The sequence below is a fragment of the Macrobrachium nipponense genome, chromosome 22 (genome assembly GCF_015104395.2).
Source record: "Macrobrachium nipponense isolate FS-2020 chromosome 22, ASM1510439v2, whole genome shotgun sequence".
In the NCBI taxonomy this organism is placed as follows: Eukaryota; Metazoa; Arthropoda; class Malacostraca; order Decapoda; family Palaemonidae; genus Macrobrachium; species Macrobrachium nipponense.
In genome coordinates, this window is record NC_087213.1 from 28,650,049 (window position 1) to 28,674,162 (window position 24,114).

General features: G+C 34.6%; 1 protein-coding gene across 1 annotated transcript in view; it reads left to right on the forward strand.

Moving 5' to 3' along the window:
• LOC135198224 (uncharacterized) overlaps positions 1-24,114 on the forward strand; it is a 1,334,440-nt gene that overhangs the window by 810,825 nt on the left and 499,501 nt on the right. The window contains exons 7-15 of the mRNA XM_064225797.1: positions 1,861-2,019; positions 7,792-8,070; positions 9,086-9,104; positions 9,823-9,868; positions 12,773-12,835; positions 14,230-14,449; positions 16,178-16,276; positions 18,425-18,529; positions 21,098-21,192. Of these exons, the coding sequence (XP_064081867.1) occupies positions 1,861-2,019; positions 7,792-8,070; positions 9,086-9,104; positions 9,823-9,868; positions 12,773-12,835; positions 14,230-14,449; positions 16,178-16,276; positions 18,425-18,529; positions 21,098-21,192 (1,085 nt within the window). The remainder of the gene's footprint in view (positions 1-1,860; positions 2,020-7,791; positions 8,071-9,085; positions 9,105-9,822; positions 9,869-12,772; positions 12,836-14,229; positions 14,450-16,177; positions 16,277-18,424; positions 18,530-21,097; positions 21,193-24,114) is intronic.

Sequence of the window (24,114 nt, forward strand, 5' to 3'; positions counted from 1 at the left end):
CACTAATCGCTGGTACGGACAGAGGCTTTTTTGGGGGAGATGAAAACCAGATGTCTAATGGCTAAAAGCCTAATGTTTGGAGTAACAAAATCCCTTCGCTAAGAAAAATCATTATCGTATTCCCTTTTCTCTTTTTCTTCTCTTATTATCCGTTTCGTGCCTTTTTCTTAAGTTATTGCCTTTTGGTATAACGACACTGTGCCACACTATTACAATACTATATATATATATAATATATATATATATATATATATATATCTATATATATATATATATATATATATATTACATATATATATATACACATAGTAGACACATAAACTTATAAACAAATTAAGTACTCTCTCTTTTCAGCCACTTTGCAATAACTCATTAATGTGAGTTATTGTAATTATATATCATAATTAGTTGTGTTATTTATCATTTTTTTATTCATTTGTGAAGTCACTAGTTTTCTTGTAATTAAATAGGTACTGTACAATACGTATATCATATGTAGATTTTCACAAATTTATTTGTTCTCTCTCTCTCTTCCTCCAATTCTCTCTCTCTCTCTCTCTCTCTCTCGTCTCTCAGGTCCTCTCTCTCTCTCTCTCTCTCTCTCTCTCTCTCATATATATATATACTATATACACACACACATATATATATATATATATAGATAAATATATATATTATAATTTATAGATATATATATATATAGTATTAAGCAAACACCTAACCGCTGGTATTTGGGCTTAATGTAAATGAAGTCACATGCATGTACTGTGATATTTTGAGTACATTATATATGTGTGTGTGTATATATATATATATATATATATATATATATATATATATATATATATATATATATATATATATTATATATATATATATATATATATGTATATATATATATATATATACATGATATATACACATATACTTATATATACATATATGCATATATATACATATATATATATATATATACACATACACATGTACATATATATGCATATATATACATTTATTTATATATACATATATACATACACACATATAATATATATATATATATATATATATATATATATATATATATCTATATATACTATATATATTAAATATATATATATATATAAGAGAGAAGAAGAGAGAGAGAGAGAGAGAGAGAGAGAGAGAGCGAGAGAGAGAAGAGAGAGAGATAGAGAGAGAGAGAGATGAGTTAGAGTGATCACCTTTAAAGCTTTCCTTTGTCTTACTAGAAACACTTAAAGTTCTTAACTTTTGCGTTTTAAAATGAATGAATTTTCTTTTTACTTTCAGACACCCTTTGAACTACAATCTCTCCCTATTAAAGTATACGTATATGTACTTTTTGGTTTTGTTTGGCTTGGAAATTTTAATTACTTTCATCTCCTGTATATGTCAAATATGCTCTCTCTCTCTCCTTCACACACACACACACACACACACACACACACACACACACACACACACACACACACACACACAATGTAAGAAAGAACTTACTGTCTACCAGAATGTACTTCACCCTGAAAACTTGTGGGGTGGTTTTTGTTATGGCCCTTGTACCCTTGCATTAATTAAGTATTGCAGATTGCATACTCTTTTCATTGTATTGTATGTGTTTAGTTATTCACTTGAGAAATTTGTATGTCCCTTGTCTATGTCATCTAGTGATGACTTCATCTTCGTTTTCTTATAGATTTTTCCCTTATATTTAAGTGAGAAAGTGGACAAGTAGAATAAAAAAATTAAGTGTTTATCACTTTTAATATGTGAATATTATAGTAGTAAATATTCAGTAATAAAATTTGTATTGTACTAAAGACATTGATTAAAATATTTCAGGAATTGCGGCCATTCGAACCAATTGATCCTGTTGTCATAGATCCAGTGCCATCTTCTCAATCCTCTTTTAACAGGCCACAAAGCTATACTGTTAATCAGTCGGCCAACACAGAAGATATGCCTATGTCTGTGTCGTCATCTAACAGTACTAGCGGAAGGGTAAGACAAGCTTATAGTTTCCATGTGTTAGTGTACTAAAGGTAACACATGGAAAGTTTAAAATATTGTACAGTATTTCATGTATTGTTTTATGTAGTTAACATAGTTGTTTATTTTTTATTGTCTGTTTATTGAATTCCATGCAGAATGGATAAAGGGGGTAGATTGTTAGAAAGCTACATTTGTGAAGTGCTCCTTAATAAAAGTTGTGAAAAGCTTTGGTAATATCAAGAACAACAATATAATAGTCAGTAAAATTTCTGAAAAAGGATTGCCAAATTCAAGTGGGCAAACCATCACTTCATCATCCTTGTAGAATTAATGTTGAGCATCAGAAAGACTTTATGGCTTATCACATGGCCTGGTGATTTACTGTGTCAACTTTAACTCATATTGACATTAGATTATTAGAGAAACAGCTTTTTTGTGAGGACTACTGGAAAAATGGTTGAGGAAGAAGGCTGGAATGAGGCAGCCTGATAGCAGGTTGGTAAATGAAGTACATAAATGTAAACAAGGAAGGCAATTTCAATTTTGTTTTTTTTAATGGTTTAAGCTGAAAAGTGAAGAGTGCTTTTTACATTTTTCTCTTCCTTATGAAGTGTTGCAGCTTAAGACAACAGTCTCTGCTCAGCAACATGCCTTCATTGGAGATACTATTCCTGAAAGTTTTTTGGTGAGCATGGTTTATTAAAGACCATGATGTGTATGAAAAGGCTACCAAGCTCAGTTAAGATAACTTTATAGGGTTTACAATTGCTATCTCATTTCAACCTTGTCTTTAGACCTCTTCTGGCTCACTGTTTCTAGATGGTTTGGCAAACTATCCTCTGGTGTGGTAAATTCATCGGAAGTAGAGTTAGTCCTTTTGAGGGGGAAAATTTTTCAAAATCAGATGGGAGTTCTTATACCAGCCATTACATTGAGTAATGCCACAACACTTCATTATACTTACCTAAATAGGCAAACCTGGATCAGTGATTACTTAAAGTACCGACTTAATAGTATGCTTGAAGTACTTGACATATGACACCCTGAAAGCACAGCTGGATGACGCATTCAGGTACTGACTTCTTGATTTCACATTTGCTGGCACTATTACAGTGGTCCCCCCGTATTCGCGGGGGATGCGTACCAGACCCCCCCGCGAATAGTTAGAATTCGTGAATGTTTGGAACCCCTATAAAAACACAAAAACAGCCTATTTTGTTAGTTAAAACTTAAGAAAAACCACTAAAAATGTTCTTACATGGTTTTTTTTAATAGTTTTATCACAAAAAGTGCATTTTATGATGAAATTGATAACAAAAACCTGGACTTTGTGGATATTTCTCATAGAAAAATACCGCGAATGCGCGAATTTTCCGCGAATAATGCAGGGAAACGTTCCCGAGAGAAATCCGCGAATGAGTGAGTCCGCGAATCCGGAGAACGCGAATACGGGGGGTCCACTGTACTAAGAATCTCATATATGCTTGCTTTACATTTTCTTTGGGGCAGTACCAGGGATAATGTTCATTTCCACCTCCTTCATGTTTAATCATCCATGATAAAAACGGCCGTAAAATTCATTGCAACAAGTATGGATTCATAACCATTACCATCTTTATTTTTAATGTAACTTCTGTAGTTAGATCTACAAGAGCATGACAATTGTAATTGTTTCGTAGGAATGTCCCGACTATCAAGTTACAGGTGCCTATATTAAAAATCTTACATAAGAGCTTGAAGACCAGTTTCTTGCATAGCTTACAATGAACTGGAAAAATATAAATTTTCTGCTGTTCTTATTTGGACCATTTGTGTACAGAAAATAAGCTTTATACTGAATTTGTATGGAAGCACACCCTCTTCTTTGTCAGCAGCCTTTACCCATTTCTATATGGGGTTGCTTCCTTTGTTTCGAAGCACTCCAATAGTATTCAAAAATCAAAACGAATTTTCATTTTCAGTTGTTTTTGCTGTTTAGAATCTTTAAAGTTCTTCAAGTAAGAAAGAAATTTTGGGAGAATTAGCTTAAATTGAACAATATCTAAAGGAATTAATCTCAAATATTCTTTGAAATATTTGTACTTTATCCATAGGATTTTGCCTACAGTTTTTTATTACATCATGGGTGAGGGGTAGTAGATATGCTAGATCCAGAAATGGTCATTTCAAATTTGGTTTACCAGAGATTAATATTAATTGTTATAAATAAGTTAGTTTAATAACACCACTGAGTCACTGCTGTTGACTTGCAAAGACCTCTGTCACAGGGTTCATTCTTTAATTTGAGATTAAGTTAAACAAATTGGATAGCTAGGTAGGACAGTGATATGAAAAAGTAGATTACAGAAAGCAGCTCAGGGGACATTCAAAGGTAAATAGTAAAAGACTTTATTACTGTTGGATCACATGCAAAATTCAGACCCCAAATACTCTAAATTTGGACTCCAACTTTCCCCAGATGTAGAATCAGGAGCCTACTCTTACCCCAATGTACACTACAGACTCCAACCATTCCAAACACCCTCTTAACCATATTGAGTGAAATCATGCCAAGTTAGCTTCAGCCTACAACTTTAAAGTTTTATCATCTTTTTTTAGTACATCTTCAGCAGTTTCTTTCAAGCTGTCATCACATCTTCAGAATCTCTAGTTCCTTATTGTTAGTTGTTTCCATATGCACAAGGAAGAAATAGTAATAAAATTAAATAACCATATGCATACTCTACTTTTCTTGGTGTGAAATACAGACTCTCAAAGTAATGGAAAGATACACTTCAGGTTACATTAAGATTTTTATATTTATTTCAAATTAACAAATATAAAATCAAACCAAGTTCAAAGGATATAATGCAAGAATCAAATCACAAAGGACTTCAAATATTTTTGTCTTACATGCCACATAAATTTGTTTCCATAAGAATTCAAGAGGTATCCTATATTCATGTTTGGGTTAAATTAGTGTAAAGTTTAGATTTGAGGTAACCTATATGAAAGATACAGACCCCATACTCCCTCTTAATACATTGGTAGAGGAGTTGCTTCAGATATAGCCTTGGTTATTATCCAGCTTTGAGCCAGATAGAAAATATGGTCCCAAAATCTGCATCTTCCACTAATATGAATTACAGAACCCACCCCAGTTGTGGACCAGATTCACATTTGATCAATACTGTGTAATGTGGGCAAGGGGAGGCACACTGAGGGCAGTAACCAGAAATAAGGCAAAATTATTTGTGGCATTTTGGTTTTTGAATTATTACAATTTCTGAATAAGTCCAGGAAAAGTATTTGCTGAAGAGAAACATTCAGAAGTTTGAGTGGCACAACAAATGACTATAGCAAGTTCCAGTAATGATGATAATGATAAGAAATCATCCTTGCTGTCCCTTTAGTATTTATGCTTGTTCTGACACTTTTATATAGCCAAAATAAAAACTTACTTACAAAATTATATTACAGATTAATCCTTTGGACTGAATTGTTAAGTGGTACTCTTAATAATTAAAAGTTTGCAGAATGGTTTTTTTTTTATTTCTGGAGAATAGAAAAAAGTTCACTAAAGGGATTTTGACGTAGGAAAAATCTATTTCTGGGCGAGGAAGCCGTGTCGCCCAGTGAAATATGTCTGCTTTAGCACTATTTCTAGTAAAATATTGCTATAATACCAGAGAACTGCTAAATTGGACATGTCAGAAGCCTCTGACTCGCTCACCTATATAAAAGGTGTCGGTATAAAACTGGGGCGAGTGTTAAACACTACCACAGCAACCCCTCCAATTAGCCTTTTCCTCATCAAAAGACCCTAAATACGGGGAGCCGACCCATTAGCAGTTCTCTGGTATTATAGCAATATTTTACTAGAAATAGTGCTAAAGCAGACATATTTCACGGGAGCGACACGGCTGAGCCCAGAAATATAATATTTATATTTTAGATAAGGTGTTTCTCCCAGAAACAGGGACCGTCCAAATTTATTTTTATCGATATGTATGTTGTAAGTTTATAGTGTATTGTCCCTGCACTTGTGTTATTGATTTTTGGACTCAGGTATTTGCAGATTTCTCTCTTAAACATATACCCCCATTATTCACAGAAAATTCACCTATTCACAGTATTTTTCTATTAGAAATATCCACAAATTCCTTTTTTTTGTTATTATTTCATCATAAAATGCACTTTTTGTGATAAAACTAATAAAAACCCAGGTATACCGTGTTCCCCCGTATTCGCGGGGATGGGTACCGGAACAACACACACACACACACTCACCCAAATAGCTAGAACCTGTGAATAGTTGAAACCCCTATAAAAAAAAAAGCTTAAAACTGCCTATTTTGTTAGTTAAGACTCATGGAAAGCCTGCTAGAAATGTTTATGCCTGGTTTTTTTAATAGTTTTATCACAAAAAGTGTATTTATGATGAAACTGATAAAAAAAAACTAGGAATTTGTGAATATTTCTCATAGAAAAATACCACAAATATGCTAATTTTCTGCAAATAATGGGGGTCTATATTCCAGAGAGAAATCCGCAAATACATGAGTCCGCGACTTGGGGTTCACTGTAAACATTATTAGCTGGTTTTTCTCGAGTTTTAACCAACAAAATAGGCAGTTTTAAGTATTTTTATAGGGGTTTTAACTACAATGGGACCTCTACATACGAAAGTCCCTACGTACGAAAAATCCAGGTTACGAAAGCAAAGATGAAGATTTTTTGGCTTCTGTGCACGAAAATAATTCAGGTTGCGAAAGGGTAAAGTCTGAGATTCACCCGGGCTGCCGAGAACAATTTTAAAACTGGCATGCCACCAACTCAGCAGACTCGTCACCATCCTCCCGCTCTCCCATTGGTTCCTGATGCTAGTCACCTCCGTAAGATCCTGCTCTCCTATTGGTCAGCATCTGTCCCATTATGCCTCTGTAAAGGCGTTCCTTGGCCATTTTTTGCGGCAACGTTATCGTAAACACCTGGAATTTGTTCGTTCACATAGATTTTGTTTGTTAAAGTAAATTAATGTTAGTGATTTTGCTTTCGTTGTACTGGAAGTTAGTTTATCATGTTGTGTGTGAACTTAATTACTTACATTATTAGCCATGGGTCCCAAGAATGTTGCTGAAGTTTACAGAAAGTAGAGGATGCTTTCTATGGAGACAAAGATGGAGATAATCAAGAAGTGTTAATGTTTTCTGCCATTTGTTAATGTGTTTCGTAAAGTTTAGTGTTAATATTTTCTGCCATTTTTAATGTGTTTCGTAAATTTAAGTGTTCATGTTTTCTGCCATGTGTCCTCCTCCTCTGTTGCCACTTTCGGAGATTGCCTCACTCGAAAGGTTAGGTTCCACATTTTACTACATGTACGTACATTTATGTACATTACTTCTTGTACCCTGTACACTAATACACTTTATTTACAGGTGCAGTCATGGTTAGGTTAGGTATTAAATGGTCCAAATTGTTGTATTTCATTGTTTTTTGGTCACATTAGCTTTATTATAAAAATTTACTGTGGTGTTTTTGTAGGGCTTGGAACGAATTAGGCAATTTACATGTAAAACGTAGTTCTAGATATGGAAAAATCAGGTTATGAAAGCCGCTTCGGAACGAATTATGTAATTTCGTAACCTAAGGCACTACTGTATTTGCGGATTCTAGCTGTTCTGGGGCCGGCGGGGGTCTGGTACACATCCCCATGATTACAGGGGGAGCATTGTATAGGTTTGCATTAAGTATTTATCCCTTTGACAGATTATTGTAACTGAATTTATTTTATTGTTTCAGGGTTTTGATTGCCACCAAAGTCTATGGAAATCGAAGCTACATTTTCGATCCGTTGATTCACTTTCTTTGAAGGAAAATTTTCACCCAAATGGCTGTGAGTCTAGACGATTGTCCTTTCTTGGAAGAGGCATGAACCCAATTGAAGAACTGTCACCCCAAAAGTCTGTACCACTTTATGGATCACAGGAGATAAGATCAGCAACTGTTAATTCCCAGTGCCCTGAATCACGCACTTCGGTGACTGTTAGCAGAAGTGCAACTGTGGCTGGTGTTGTGAAGGTTAGTAATATCTTAACTTTTGTTTGACAATTAATCCAAATCCATTATTTTCAGTATGAACTCTTGTACATCTGTTTAGACAAAGAAACTTTAAACCCAGCAGAAAAGAGGAAAACCATCATTCCTTCTTCCCCCATGGGTTAATGGGCATCGGGATCCCCCAAAGCCCCATAGGAAATGTTTCACTTCATTTATGTGTGCAGTATGGGGGATATCAGTTTAGTCCTCCCAAGTTTAACAGTTTCAGAATTTGCATGGTTTCATTTCATCATTGTCAAGTAACTTTGAAGCCTATTATAATAAACTCCTCAAAGGAAAATAATGACTGATGGTACAGTACCTGGTATTTATGTTTTAACAATCTTATAGTATCTGGTCATGTACCTCTAGAGTATTTTATGCTTAATGGTACAGTAACATGAAAGCATGGGAATATCACTGAGAATCAATCAGTTACTGAAGAAGCCAACCTTTACACAGTGATTGCATGAGGTTAGTGAATACCTCACAAAATGTTTGTGTTTCGGCAGTTGCAGCTAGTCTGCCTTCCAGATAATTGGCTGGGACTGTCAGCATGGACAACACTTGACCTAAACTCTGGTTAATCTTAATCTGTCAGATGGAATAACATTTGGGTAGATTTAGTCTCATTTCTCTAATCTGGTGACATCTTCCTGGTGAAACATATATCAAATGCCCCTCTTGCTTATGTGACACTTAGCTATGTAAAACAATGTTTCCCATGGTCAAGCATAATTTTTAAAAGTACTTATATTTTAAGAATATAAACTATTGCCATACAGAACTGTACTGATTCATCATCGATTTGAGAGCGTTGTTTTATACCATAATTATTTTAAGAATATAAACTGTTGCCATACAGAACTGTACAGATTCATTGATTTGAGAGTTGTTTTATACCAGATATACCACTTCTGAGGGATATTACTCACCCTTACAGGTAGCAAGGTTTTCTTTTTTGTTTAATAGTTATATATGCAGTTTCCAATTTCAGATTGAAATTTCAGGCTTTGGTTTGTTTTTTTACAAGACCTGAGTGTCATAAATAATATTGGAGTTCAAAGGTAAAAGTAATAGTTCACTATAAAACCTTGAGCTGCTGCATAAAATATTAATGCTGAAAGGAACATTTTTTAAAGTTTGGAATTCATTGTAGTAAATTTTAGATCCTGGAAACCTTTTTCAGTCACTAATCTTTCATAGCAGAATTATGGAATAAGGAATGAATTAAATACTACGTATATGATTGTTCATTAAGTGAGAAAAGTCCTATCATTGTTTATATTGGTTATTGTAATTTTTATTTAATTGTGTTGACATTTGTTGGTATACAGCTTTAAAACTCTCCTCCTACTTCAATGTTCCCAACTCTTTTCACTATTTTCAGAACTTAGCTTTTTGCTTCATTTATAGCTTAAAGCCTACCCTTTGTTTTCTTTCTTACCCCTCTTGTTTATGAATCTGGGTGTTTGGAAACTCATGACATTATCCTGTACATTAAGCTATTTAGATTGATAGAAAATAGATAGGGGAAGACCTCATATGTTTGGGTCTTACTGCATAAATACTTTGGTAGAGCAGCTTGATTTTGGACAACAATTTAACATTATAGCAGCAACCTGTTATTGAGTTTCTTAAAAGTTATAGAAATCAGGCATAATTACCTCCACCACATTTAATGGAAAATGGTTTCCACACATTGTTATACCTCTCAATATCCTATGCTTGTAGTACAAGCATTTAGAGAGCTTTTATGGAATATAACCAAAGGTGTCATGTAAGTTCCTGGAAACATGAATATAAATAAAAGTATATATTGTTTGATTATCATTGAAGTGTTGTAATTAATTTGTTACTGAATTTACAGGGACAAGACTTTGAACCTTTAAATGTACCTGATATGCAGAAAAGAATCCCTCCGAAAAAGCCTCCAAGATCACGAGCAGTATCCAGTGGATAATCTTCAGTAAGTTTTTTGTGTTAAAATAATTTTGGTGTAATCATAGATCAATTGCAGTGAATAGGATTCCATTTCTGTATTATTGTTGTGATGGAACTTTCTAAAACAATTTGAATATGAAGTCCATTTCATGGGTTATTTACTTTTGCAATATTAAATGACATTTGCTGCAAGGTTGATAAAAGTACTGAATGTGGTTTGTTGATTTAATCTGGATCAGGGACCACATTTTTCTTCATACCACTTTAGGTTATGATACACATATCATTGGAGTAACAAATATAACACCAAAGAATGGGAATGTGTGGAAAAAACCATAGTAGGCACTGTAAGGAAACAGAAATTATGGGTTTTTTTTATTTATTCATACAGAAAGTTCTCCATGTATTTAGCTTCAGTTTTATTATTGTTTTTTTTTTTTTTTGCTCAAAAGTATGTCTCAAAATAAATGTAAAACCATATATGACTAATTAGAGATAGCTCTGACTTTTGTAATTTGACAAGAGATTGTGCTAGTCTATTTATGTACAGTGTTCCCCTGCATTCGCGAAGGATGAGTACCAGATCCTCCCGCGAATAGCTGGAACCTGCAAATAGTTTAAACCCCTATAAAAATCCTTAAAACTGCCTATGTACTTTGTTAGTTGAAACTCAAGAAAACCTACTAAAAATTTGTATACTTGGTTTTTTAATAGTTTTATCACAAAAAGTGCATTTTATGATGAAATTGATAAAAAAACCAGGAATTTGTGGATATTTCTCATAGAAAAATACCTGGAATAGGCAAATTTTGTTATTGTGCCACTGGCTATGCCTGTGCATCTTTTTTCATTGTGCAGTTTACCTCGAGTTTATGACTGGATAACATTAAATCACAGCTACCTATAACAAAAAACCATAAATCAACATAATTTAATAAACAAATGAATAACATGGGGATGTTCTAAGTGATTATAAGCCACCCAAATAGAGTCAAATATCTTGTGCTCTATGGCATGTAGAGCATCAGACAAAGCATGCATATCTGATAAAAGTGCGAAAAATAAGTAAAGTATATTTTACTCACCATAATTTTTGTCAGATCCTAGTGGACATTTTCTACAATTCTCTCTATTTCTTCCTTATAGTTTTAGTCAGAAATTCATCTCCATCATTGGGAGCTTTGAACTGTAATTGTAATACACTTATTTTTTTTTAATTTGATGCACCATACATAATCATGTCATCACACTTGTCAGGCATAGTGTCAATGGTTATTTCACAACAAATTATAACAATTAACTTGAAAAATCATAGTGCAGCCTATCATTCATTTTATAAACCCTTAGAATAAGAGTAAAGCAAAATTTACTTTGTCATGAAGCACAAAAAATGAAATCACATATTCTTAGATCACTTATCATTCTTAGGAGTGGCATCAAGGATAACAAGATATTTGCTGATATCTCTGCAATCATTTGATCCTATATGAAAAGATATATGGGTGAAGTAACGGTAATGTTCTGTTCAGAAAAACAGAATTTCTGGGTCGACCTGTGTTCGCCGGTGAAAAGGATCCTGCTATCCACTTTTCTAGTATACCCCATGAGAGGGATTTTGGAAAGGAAACCTCTAATTGGCAGGAGACCTGTGAACAGTGGCTTCCACTCGCCTTGTACTTTATACCTGACGCCCTTAGGGTGCTTGCGCGAGGGTAGTAACCTCAGCATACCATGCTAGCTTTTTTCTCTGGTATATTTTGAACCTATTTATACTAGAAAAGTGGATAGCAGGATCGTTTTCACTGGGCGACACAGGTCTCTCCCCAGAAATAGATTTTTCCTTTGTCAAAATCCCTTAATGAGGACAGGAAATACAGAAGGGTGACTAACATGGTATAGAATTTAGTGAGTCTAAAAAGGCATATTCAGTAATTTGCAGGCTAGATGAGGCTTAGAAATCCAATAGAATGAAGTTGTATGCAAAAATAAGATTATATTTTTATGGAAATTTATCTATTCATAGTTTTATTATCAGTTTACAAAAGTTTAGTTTTTAAGCATTGCCTAAGTTGTACTAACAGTGTATTTATGTATTTGACACAGAGAATTTATGATATGTTATTGTTGAAATGATATTCATGTATTGTTTTTATTAAGCTTTTCTTGAATATATTCTGTAATTTATATGTAAAGCTAAGTAATCATGGCTTCTGTTGAGTATGTCATTTTGATATGAAGAGTTGACCAACTAAGAATTTACCAAGATCTTGTTCTTACTGGAATGAGAGATACCTTTCAGCTGATTCTTAAGCCCTATTTTTTCACCCCGAAGGGGGGGTAGTGCCCTCAGTGCACCACATTTGGTGTAATGTAGGCATTACTTAAGGTTCTTTCCAGCATTCCTTTAGCCCCTAGCTGCAACTACTTTCATCCCTTTTACTGTATCTCTGTTTTCCTCCTGTAACACCTTTCAAAACTTTTACTGTCAATTTCTGTTTCAACGCTGAATGGCCTTAGTTGCCCCAGTGCTTGGCATAATGCCAAAGATCTATATAAATTAAATCCACTTATATTTTTTCACCCTTTCCTTCTTATTCATATGAAAGCTGTAGTTTGTGTTGTTTATGAACACTCTTTCATTCTACCCTCCTTTGTTGATGGTTCCCTTTTCAAAAGCTTTTCTTATACTCCTGAATTCTGTCCTAACCCTTAATATTACCATGGTTTGTTGGGCTTTCAGTTATTGTCTGCTTGGTGACACTGGAATTCACATCAACAGAGAAAATCTTCCCTATATCAATAGGTGAGTACTATTAATAGGAGATGAATACTAATAATGTCTCAAACTTATTCATCATACCCAAAAGAGAATAAGTTCAAACTCATCACAAATTTTATCTTTATTGACCAAGGAATGGCAAATTGCTTTGCCATTTAATTAACTAAAAAAAACTAGTTCCCAAGGTTGGTGCTGTATGTGGTTTCTCCAGAGCCACTGTCATAGACATTGGCCTATACTTATAATCCAAGATCAGGTATCTATCCTTCATGTAAAGGAAAATCCTTTGTTGGCAGGATAACAGTTGTGCATGTTGCCATGCATCCCACTTCCAATGCACTTTAGCATGCCTTTCTTAAAACCCTTAGTCTCTCTCATTTCTAGGCTATCTTATTACTTTTATGTCTCGTTAGTTGACTGGGAGCTCATTTCTTGGTTATAACAAAAGGCTTCTAAGCAGCAGGATAGTAGAACTTGCAAACAATGCTTATTGTTAAAAATGAAAATCTTCTCTCATAGAATATCAGAACTGGATTAAATGTCACATAGTAGCCTACTTGAAGACTAAAGTAAGAACTTGACTCAACTTCTGCATCGTAGCACTTCAGAGTCTACTTGTTCCTAGTCACCAGAGGTTCTGGCAACTCTGAAAAACAAGAAACTAGTTGATGGCCTCCATGTCCGATTAGTCCTTATAACCAGTGGGTTCTAAGAGTGTATTTTGCATTTGTGGTTCCCCTCATATGAATTTCTTTGCTATGTTGTTGCCATAATGTACCCATGTGAAATGGTAATGACTAAAACATTTTTGAGTTGCTCTCATTCTTAAGAGAAATATCCTGTGGCCTAGTCTCATATATTAACCCTTTATCTGTGTACTCCACCAGTAACTCAGTGAACTCTGTGACCTATCCAGGTGAGTTTCAGCATTGTAGGTCACATATATTCTTAAAAAAGATTGGTAACCTTTCCAAGTTTGACCAAAGCAAGCTAATAATGCTCTGCTTATAACTTGAATGCTGATTGATTAAATTCAAAATATGATAACCACAGATACAACATTTTTCTTGCTTGAAGTATCATCCTGATCAAAGAACGCCCATTTTTGCTAGTTACTTTCCTTTGAGCAGACATTTGACTCAACTAAGGCAGCGGTCCTTGCATAAAGCTCCATCCACATTTAAGGTTGTACAGGGATATGTCAGTTTTTGAAGGAAGCTTACTGAAGCAAAAGATGAAAGAATAAGGTGTATGCCTCCTTTGACAGATAGGTATTTCTCTTCCTTGGAAACAGGAAAATGTTCTTCTTGTAAATTTGTAGTTTGTCAACCCATCACACCAAAATTTTAGTGTCTTTTCAGGCTGTGGTTTGTGTATATGAAACTGCATTTGTTTAAAACAGTTTTTCTACTTTTCAGCAACACTGAAGTTGAATTAAATCAAAATCAAAATGAGGAAGTGCCATCAAAAAGACGAATGGTTGTTCGCACACCCTCACGCTTGTACAGATTTGCCAGTAATTCCTTAAATGTTGTTAAAGGTAAATCAGGTTTACCTTTAATAATTGGGCCTGAGTTTGTGGTGCGGAGCAAAGAACCTGTCACTCATTTGTCATTGGTAAATTCGTCTCAGGTGCAGGTATGTAAATTGTAAATAGTTTAATTATTTCAGATAAAAACTGTACAGTGATCTTGGCAATGCTTAAAATTTTCATGATGTGATTTATTTAGATGTAGTATATGGTTACATGTTATTTATTTTTTCTCCCTTTGTATTTTAGCTTTAATGGAAATTTTGTAAGTAAACTCTTTTTCATGTTAAGCCTTTCTAAAATTAAATCAATAGTTGATATATGTAAATTAGTATCTCAGGAATATTGGTCTCTTATCTTGTTGGTCCCAGTATGCTGTATTAGTTATTAGTAAAGTTATTTCTCTATTTGAAATACTTATATATGTAGATAAAAATGGGTTTTCAGGGTTAATTTTCTGTTATTTATTTAACATCATAGGTTGAGACTGGAGCGTAACCCATACGAATGGATGTTAGTGGGGGAAAACTCGTGTTAATGTCCTAGAAGTGCTCTTTCTGCGCTCTTTCTGCTCTTTATGTAATGATCATAAAAAGGATGAGAAAATTGCATGGGTCATAGCCACAATGGAAATGGTAAATCTGTAGTCAGAGAAAACTAAAGCACAGAGAGAATTCATCGCTTCTCTGTACTAGATAGAAAGACTGCACCTAACTGACCAGTCAATAGATTTCTGATAATTAAAATGAATTTGAGATATTTTGCTTGGTATGATGTACAGACTTTCTGGGAGAGGGATGAACTTGGTTCATCAGTTTGAAAAGGAACAACCTATTTTGAGAATGGAGGGATTAATATGGTTTATATAAAACTATATTATTTAAAATTAAAATTAATGAATGTCCCTAAAATAAAACTTTTAATTATGTACAGGGGTGCAGTGCCAATTTTATAGGTGTTGGAGCTCTTTAGGGCCTGACAAATGTCTGCCATTTCCTATACAGTTTTTATATATGTCACATTTCCTGTTTGCATTCACTAATTATAATCACAAAATCAATATAATTATCAAACAAATGAATCAAGAAAATCATGTATTTCATCAATTTAAGAAATTAAAACTACTTAGTGCTTACCAAATATCAGCAGTGAGAAATTTCACAATAAATTCCACAAAGGGTCCTCTCATCTTCATTCCTTTTCTCACATCAGACCATTAGCTTCCAACAGTGCTCCGGGGGGCTCCAGCAGCACTGTACCCCTGATTTTGTATTCATACCGTTATTTGAAGATTGGCATGGATAAATCTTAGATTTGTATACATATTTGAAATTTAAAGTGCTTCATGTAAACTGCAGATATAATAAGGAAAACAATATATGTAGCTTACTTTTTATTAGTATCTTCACAGCCTATTTTGTTATAATACCTTGTTATCAAGCTTGCATGATTTTAGAATTTTTTTTTAATAAATTTTACTTTTTGCGCTAAAAATGCCTGTTTGAATTAATTTCCTGAGATACTTCAATTGGGCAACTTATTGTATATTCAGTTTGCAAACTCTATGGCGTGGTAAGTATGCAAAAAGTGTTTGGATTTAGGTTCAAAGGCTTCATATTTAATAATGTTAACATTAGTTTATATTATGTAAAAGGTCAGGGGTTACTCAACAGTAACAAGCCATTAGTTTTTAACCTAGTATGTGGGTTTAAATTTTCATAGATACTGTAATGTTGTAGTATTTGTTGCTTCAAAATACCCAGCATATTCCAAATTTTTCTTCTTGCACAGCAGAAGAGAAATGTACACAAATCTTAAGTTCCTGCAAATTACAGAGAGGTGTGGTGAAGCGTGTAACAGTGATCCTTGTGACTGGGAGACGTATTGAACTTACCTGTGATCCAGCAGTAGTCAGGGTCAGCCATGTCCTGCAGGTATGTTTTGGATTATTGTGGATTGTGATACGTAATTGTTTTGTCACAAGGTTAGTCTGTTTCTTCAAGTAAATTTACGGATCTTGAAATTCCCTCTGAGGGTCATATTAGATGACATAACCAAATTTTTAATGAAAGGGGTGACCATTAAGATAGCATCTTCATTGTTTATCAGTTAAAAGTCATGTCTTGAAAAATTTAAGATCAATCTCTTTGTAGCCAGCAATGAGAAGAAAAGAAATAAGAAACCATACTGTAGCTATGCAAGTATACTAACCACAACATATATGAAGGAAAGATGAGTCATAGTAATGGGGAAACAGGCAAGCGTGCATTATTTTAATTTATAATTTTCATTTTTGTAAAAAAACAACATTAATGTTGATGTGACAAGTGGATGTTATGACCCTAAACTATAAATTTTTGGAACACTCATGTCAGTTTCCAAAATATAAGCACTTGGATCCAGAAACACCATAGTTATAAAGACAGTAATTGATGATATAAGCTCCGAACAGAATTTTTAACTCAAATACTTTAAAAGTATCTGACAAATGTTTTGAATGTTTTCCATTATAAAGTAAGTTATTGAACTTATTACTTTTTCTATTTCTGTCTTTCCTTTCGTAGATTCTGTCTTCACTTCATTATTAGGTAGAGCACATTTATGTTGAACAAGCCAAAATGGGCTTGAACAGCCATACAAGCATCCAAAGAAGGGAATATTTATGTGGGGCAAAGAATAATGCTGTACCAGATGAAAGAGACAGAGAAATAGTAAAAGAAATACACAAAATATAAATTAATACACGAAGATGCAGAACCCATTAAGGTAGCAATAATGTGGAACATTTACTTAGAAAATTGTTTCTTTTGCAGGTGAAAGATTCATGGCTGAGATGTAGTGGGATGATTATTTTAAATGAAGTTATCTTGTCGAGGAGCTGGGAAGTGAACTGATAGCTGAGAATTAGATCATTTGGACATGCTCTGAGAAGGTGTGAGGAGCAGGTAGTCCTGAAAAGTAGCAGATTTAGAAATAGCTAGATAAAGACCAGTAGGAAGGAACAGAAAATCAAGGATTGTAGATAAAGACCAAGACCAAATAAGAATTTAGGCAGAAGGTGCATAGTACAGAAGATAGTGGAGATAACTTTTACAGCTTCCTTGTAACCCTCTAATCCTATAAAGAGAAAGTTTGCCATAAAAATGTTAATGGTGATAGATACAGCCTCTCATAAACTTGTAAGCATATAAGGCAGCTCCTGGGTTACATCGTTCCTGACATTGGGCCTTAGGCTTACGGTGTGCCACAAGGGATGGAACCCCTGGTGTAAACCGGGAACTGCCTTACATCCATAACATTGTGAGGAAGATTGTTCCATTATATTTTGCTTCACTGAGTATAAATGACTTCTGGTACTAGTAGTGTTAGATCTTGATAGCTTGGAAGAAGGATATAGATACAAGCAGTGCATAATTTCTATCACATGCTAATTTCAGATGTGCAGGCACAAAAGTTCTCTGCTGCAATATAATTTTTGAGCAATTTTTAGAGAGGATGTCTGTTTTTTACAATGATAATTTGAATTTAGGATATAAAGGTCCTAGCTTGTTTGAAATTTCACAGCATAGTTTCCAAGGACTTAGGTTGTTGTTATTTTTTTTCTAAATGACATTATTATTGCTCATGAAACTAAGATCATTTTTAGAGTTTCAGAGCCTCAGTGACTTGTCTCATGTGCATTTTGTTGACACTATTTATCACACTACTACTGTTTTCTAAAAATTAATTTTTTATTTTTTATCATATGCTGTGATAATGTTTTAAAGTTTCTTAAAACATGACTCTTATTTTCTATCTTTTTATAATATGTACTATCTTAATGGTCACAGTCATCTTTGATATAGTGGTTTATGTAGTAAACAGTAGGTTACCCGAATAAAGTTGACCCTCAAGTTGGTTGCATATCTCAATTTCTCAACAGTGGCTTGGGAATAATTTTACAGTGCAAAAATTTTTGTCCATTAAATAAATAAATATTTGTATGTTTCTTGTGTTTTTCTGTTACTGTGAGATATATGCACTGTACATAGTTTTCCATTGCACCTTTTGTACCTTGATTTATTGTCTCTCATTTTCTTTAGGCTGTTTTAGAGGAGGAGAAGTTGCCATTACCTCATCTCCTGGGCCTTGCAGTGTTGGGTAGTGGAGAATTTCATTTTGTGGCACCCCAGACAAAATTGCATAAGGTACAGTATTGTACTTTACTCACACTGCTGAGGAAAATTATAAGAAATTAATTGTATACAGTAGTAGACGATTTTTTGTTTAAAGGTGAATATGAAGTACTATACATACAGTAAAATAAATTCCAAGTAATGTTAACGTGCATAATGCACTCCCTGTAAAACGTATAGGGGCATATATTTGTTTAAACTTCATAGCTGGTCTGCTGAAGAGGTTTGTTTAAATGAGAAGAAACTTTGATTCTTTTATAAAATATTAAAGTTAATTATACAGTAGTTTAATGAAACCACTAAAATCTTTTATATGAAGAAAACAGATTTATATTAACCCTTAAATGCCTATTGGACGTATTATACTTCGACTAAAATTGTCTGTCGGGTGCTAATCGGACATACGGTACATCGACTACAAAAAGTTTTTTTAAATATTCATGGAAAAATAGTTACAGGCCTAGTTTGCAAAAAATTTGAAATCATGTGCCTTGAGGGATGCTGGGAGTTCACGGATCAAGCTGTTGTTTTGTTTACAAGCATTACCCAGGCGCGCATGCACGAATTTCTTTCTTCTTGCACTAAAAAGCACCAGCGACGCATCTCAGAAATTCTTTCGTCACATAGAGTTTTATGTATGAAAATGTGCACAATTTCATTTAGAATACAACAAAAAACAACTCATTGTTGTAGCTTTTATCAGTTTTGAAATATTTTCTTATAAAAAACGATGTGCCAAAATTTCAACCTTTGGTTAACTTTGACTTGACAGAAATGGTAAAAAAACACAATTGTAAGCTGAAAACTCTTACATTCAAGTAATATTCAATCATTTACCTTCATTTTGCAACAAATTGGAAGTCTTTAGCACAATATTTTGATTTATGGTGAATTTTTGAAAAAAAAAAACTTTTCCCCTGCGCGGTAACTCTGCCGAAAATCTCAGAAATTCTTTTGTCACTTTGTCGTAATTTTTGCACCATTTTATATTAGCCATTACATAAAGTTTTATATATGAAAATGTGTGCAATTTCATGTAGAATACAACATAAAATAACTCATGGTTGTAACTTTTATCAGTTTTGAAATATTTTCATAAAAATCACAATGTGCCAAAATTTCAACCTTCGGTCAACTTTAACTTGACCAAAATGGTTGTAAAACGCAATTGTAAGCTAAAACTCTTACATTCTAGTAATATTCAATCATTTACCTTCAATTTCCAACAAATTGGAAGTCTCTAGCACAATACTTTGATTTATGGTGAATTTTTGAAAAACACTTTCCTTACGTCCGCGCGCGGTAACTCTGCCGAAAATCTCAGAAATTCTTTTAGTCACTTTGTCGTAATATTTGTACTGTTTTATATTAGCTGTGACATAAAGTTTTATATATGAAAATGTGTGCAATTTCATGTAGAATACAACAAAAAATAACTCATGGTTGTACCTTTTATCAGTTTTGAAATATATTCTCATATAAATCATGTTAAATAGAAAAAATTTGACCTTCGGTCAACTTTAACTTGACAGAAATGGTCGAAAACTGCAATTGTAAGCTAAAACACTTACAGCCTAGTAATATTCAATCAATTACCTTCATTTGCAACAAACGGGAAGTCTCTAGCACAATATTTTGATTTATGGTGAATTTTTGAATAAAATTTGTTTTTACGTCCGCACGTTATGAATTCATGCATCATTTTGTGATAATATTTTCTCTGTGTTGCTTTGATCGTTTTACAATTTGTTATATACCAAAATCATCGCAATTTAGTGTACAATACAATGAAAAAATTAACTCATTAGCTTTAACCGTTTTGCTCACAGCGCGATTTGTATACAATTATATATGAAATTTTTTTTGTGCTTTCATATATTCCAATATTTATACGTATATGATAATGATATTTTTCTCATTTCTGATGGTTGCATATTAAACTTCAGGCAATGAGAAAAGAAGGAACCAAAAGTGAACTCTTAATCTTGAAAACTAAGTGTGCTGTGATGTTTTGAAAAAACTTTTTTTCCGCTTTGGCGCTAACTCCCGAACGCCACCGGCATACAACAGACACTTTGGTAAATAGCGGTCGGCGTTTAACGGTTAATTTTGATGTCTGTTTCTTCATTGGAGATCCACATCATAGTGCACTGAATGTCACAAGTGAGTGAATATGTCTAAGGGTACAATTCAGCTTTATTTGTGGATGGTCCATAAGGCATTATAAGGTTCACCAATTGTCCATGCATGTGTTTTTGGATGGCACACAGATGATAATATTAAAAGTTCTTTGTAACATTTCCTTCCAAGCTGCAGTGCTCTGCCTTTTAGGCTGTTGGTTTCTTCTTACTTAGATGTCCAACTTATTTAACTTTGCCCAGTTCCATATTTACCTCTGACATCAGAACCAATCCATTGGGCAAGCCCTATGAGGCTAGAAATGTAATTAGTGGCATAGTTAAAGTAATATATGATGATTATAATCACCAATGATTTATTATACTAGATTCCTAGCATGTAAGCCTGATTTCCATTATCATAATGAGAGCATTTGAATGTTGAAAGTAATTTTTTTGACAGGTTGCTCCTCCTGGATGGAAGGAACGTCATCCTACCAAAGATGGTCTTATACAAGACAATTTTACTTTACATCTAAGAATTATATATTACTTGAAGTAAGTAATGTGCATACATCAGATGTAGCACTGAAGTTTATCTGCTTATGCTCCAGTATTTTTTTTTAATGTAACAAAGTCATGCAGTTTAAAGGAACTCAGTTTAATTGTATTGTTCTTGACCCATTTTTGTAAGAAAGGGCTTACCAATAATTTCTATACCTAAATGTTTATCTCGTCTCATAATTTTCCATGTGGAAAGTGACAAGAAATGTTGAGAAGAAATATTGATCAGCTGACGGGGGAAAATATTTTCTGTGTATCTGAAGAATCCAAGTCAAACCAAGAATATAAATCCAAATACCACTAATTGATGTTTATTAAATATTTAAAGGCCAATGAATGCTGAAACCAAAAGCTCATAATTTATTATTATTATTATTATTATTATTAATATTATTATTATTAATTTTTTTTTTTTTTTTTGTATCACAGTCCTCCAATTCGACTGGGTGGTATTCATAGTGTGGGGTTCTGGGTTGCATCCTGCCTCCTTAGGAGTCCATCACTTTTCTTACTATGTGTGCCGTTTCTAGGATCACACACTCCTGCATGAGTCCTGGAGCTACTTCAGCCTCTAGTTTTTCTAGATTCCTTTTCAGGGATCTTGGGATCGTGCCTAGTGCTCCTATGATTATGGGTACGATTTCCACTGGCATATCCCATATCCTTCTTATTTCTATTTTCAGATCTTGATACTTATCCATTTTTTCCCTCTCTTTCTCTTCAACTCTGGTGTCCCATGGTATTGCGACATCAATGAGTGATACTTTCTTCTTGACTTTGTCAATCAACGTCACGTCTGGTCTGTTTGCATATATCACCCTATCCGTCCTGATACCATAGTCCGAGAGGATCTTTGCCTGATCGTTTTCTATTACTCCCTCAGGTTGGTGCTCGTACCACTTATTACTGCAAGGTAGCTGATGTTTCTTGCACAGGCTCCAGTGGAGGGCTTTTGCTACTGAATCATGCCTCTTTTTGTACTGGTTCTGTGCAAGTGCCGGGCATTCGCTTGTTATGTGGTTTATGGTTTCATTTTTCGTATTGCACTTCCTACATATGGGAGAGATGTTATATCCATCTATCGTTCTTTGAACATATCTGGTTCTTAGGGCCTGATCTTGTGCCGCTGTTATCATTCCTTCAGTTTCCTTCTTTAGCTCTCCCCTTTGTAGCCATTGCCATGTGTCATCGCTGGCTAGTTCTTTAGTCTGTCTCATGTATTGTCCGTGGATTGGTTTGTTGTGCCAGTCCTCTGTTCTGTCTGTCATTCTCCTGTCTCTGTATATTTCTGGGTCTTCGTCTACTTTTATTAGTCCTTCTTCCCATGCACTTTTTAGCCACTCGTCTTCACTGGTTTTCAGATATTGCCCCAGTGCTCTGTTCTCGGTGTTGACGCAGTCCTCTATACTTAGTAGTCCTCTCCCTCCTTCCTTTCGTGTTATGTATAGTCTGTCCGTATTTGCTCTTGGGTGTAGTGCTTTGTGTATTGTCATATGTTTCCTGGTTTTCTGATCTATGCTGCGGAGTTCTGCCTTCGTCCATTCCACTATTCCTGCGCTGTATCTGATTACTGGCACTGCCCATGTGTTTATGGCTTTTATCATATTTCCGGCGTCGAGTTTTGACTTGAGTATCGCCTTGAGTCTCTGCATATATTCTTTCCTGATCGTGTCCTTCATCTCTTGGTGTTTTATATCCCCTCCTTCCATTATTCCCAGGTATTTGTATCCTGTCTCATCTATGTGTTTGATGTTGCTCCCATCTGGTAGCTTTATCCCTTCAGTTCTCGTTACTTTGCCTTTTTGTATGTTGACTAAGGCGCATTTTTCTATTCCAAACTCCATCCTGATGTCCCCAGATACAATCTTTACAGTCTGGATTAGGGTATTTATTTCCTTGATGCTCTTACCATACAGCTTGATGTCGTCCATGAACATCAGATGGTTGATTCTGTTGCCTCTTTTCTTGAGTTGGTACCCGGCATCCATCTTCTGTAGTACTTTTGTCATGGGAATCATGGCTACTACGAAGAGTAGTGGGGACAGTGAGTCGCCCTGGAAGATCCCTCTCCTGATATTAACCTCTGCTAGTCTTATTCCAGAGCTTGTAAGTATTGTATTCCAGTTGCGCATTGTATTTTTGAGGAAGCTGATGGTGTTTTCCTCTGCCCCATATATTTTCAGGCATTCTATTAGCCATGTGTGTGGTATCATGTCGAAGGCTTTCTTATAGTCTATCCATGCCATGCTTAGGTTGGTTTTCCTTCTCCTACTGTTCTTCATTACCATTTTGTCTATCAGGAGCTGGTCTTTTGTGCCCCTACACTTCCTTCTGCAGCCTTTCTGTTGGTGGGGGATGGTGTTTGTCTCCTCTAGGTAGTTGTATAGCCTTTCACTGATGATACCTGTTAGTAACTTCCACATTATTGGTAGGCAGGTGATAGGCCTGTAGTTACTGGCTATATTTCCCTTACTCTTGTCTTTTTGTACTAAGGATGTTCTTCCTGTGGTCATCCATTTGGGTGCATGGTGATTTGAGATACAATGCTGGAGTTGTTCTGCTATTCGTGGGTGTAGGGCCTTGAAGTTTTTGAGCCAGTATCCATGGACTTCATCGGGACCTGGGGCTTTCCAGTTTGGCATTTTCTTTAGTTGGTGTCTGACTGTGTCTGTCGTGATCTCTGTGAATCTTTGTTTTATTCTCCCTGTTTCTTCTTCCTTGACTTCCTGGAGCCATGTTGCATGTTTGTTGTGTGATACCGGATTACTCCATATGTTTTCCCAGAGTCTCTTACTTGGTTCGGCTTCAGGAATTTCTGGGTGGTTGTCTCCCCCTCTTAGTTGGCTGTATAGTCTTTTCTGGTTGGTTCCGAATAGTTTGTTGTGTTGGTATCCCTTATTCCTGTTCATGTACCGT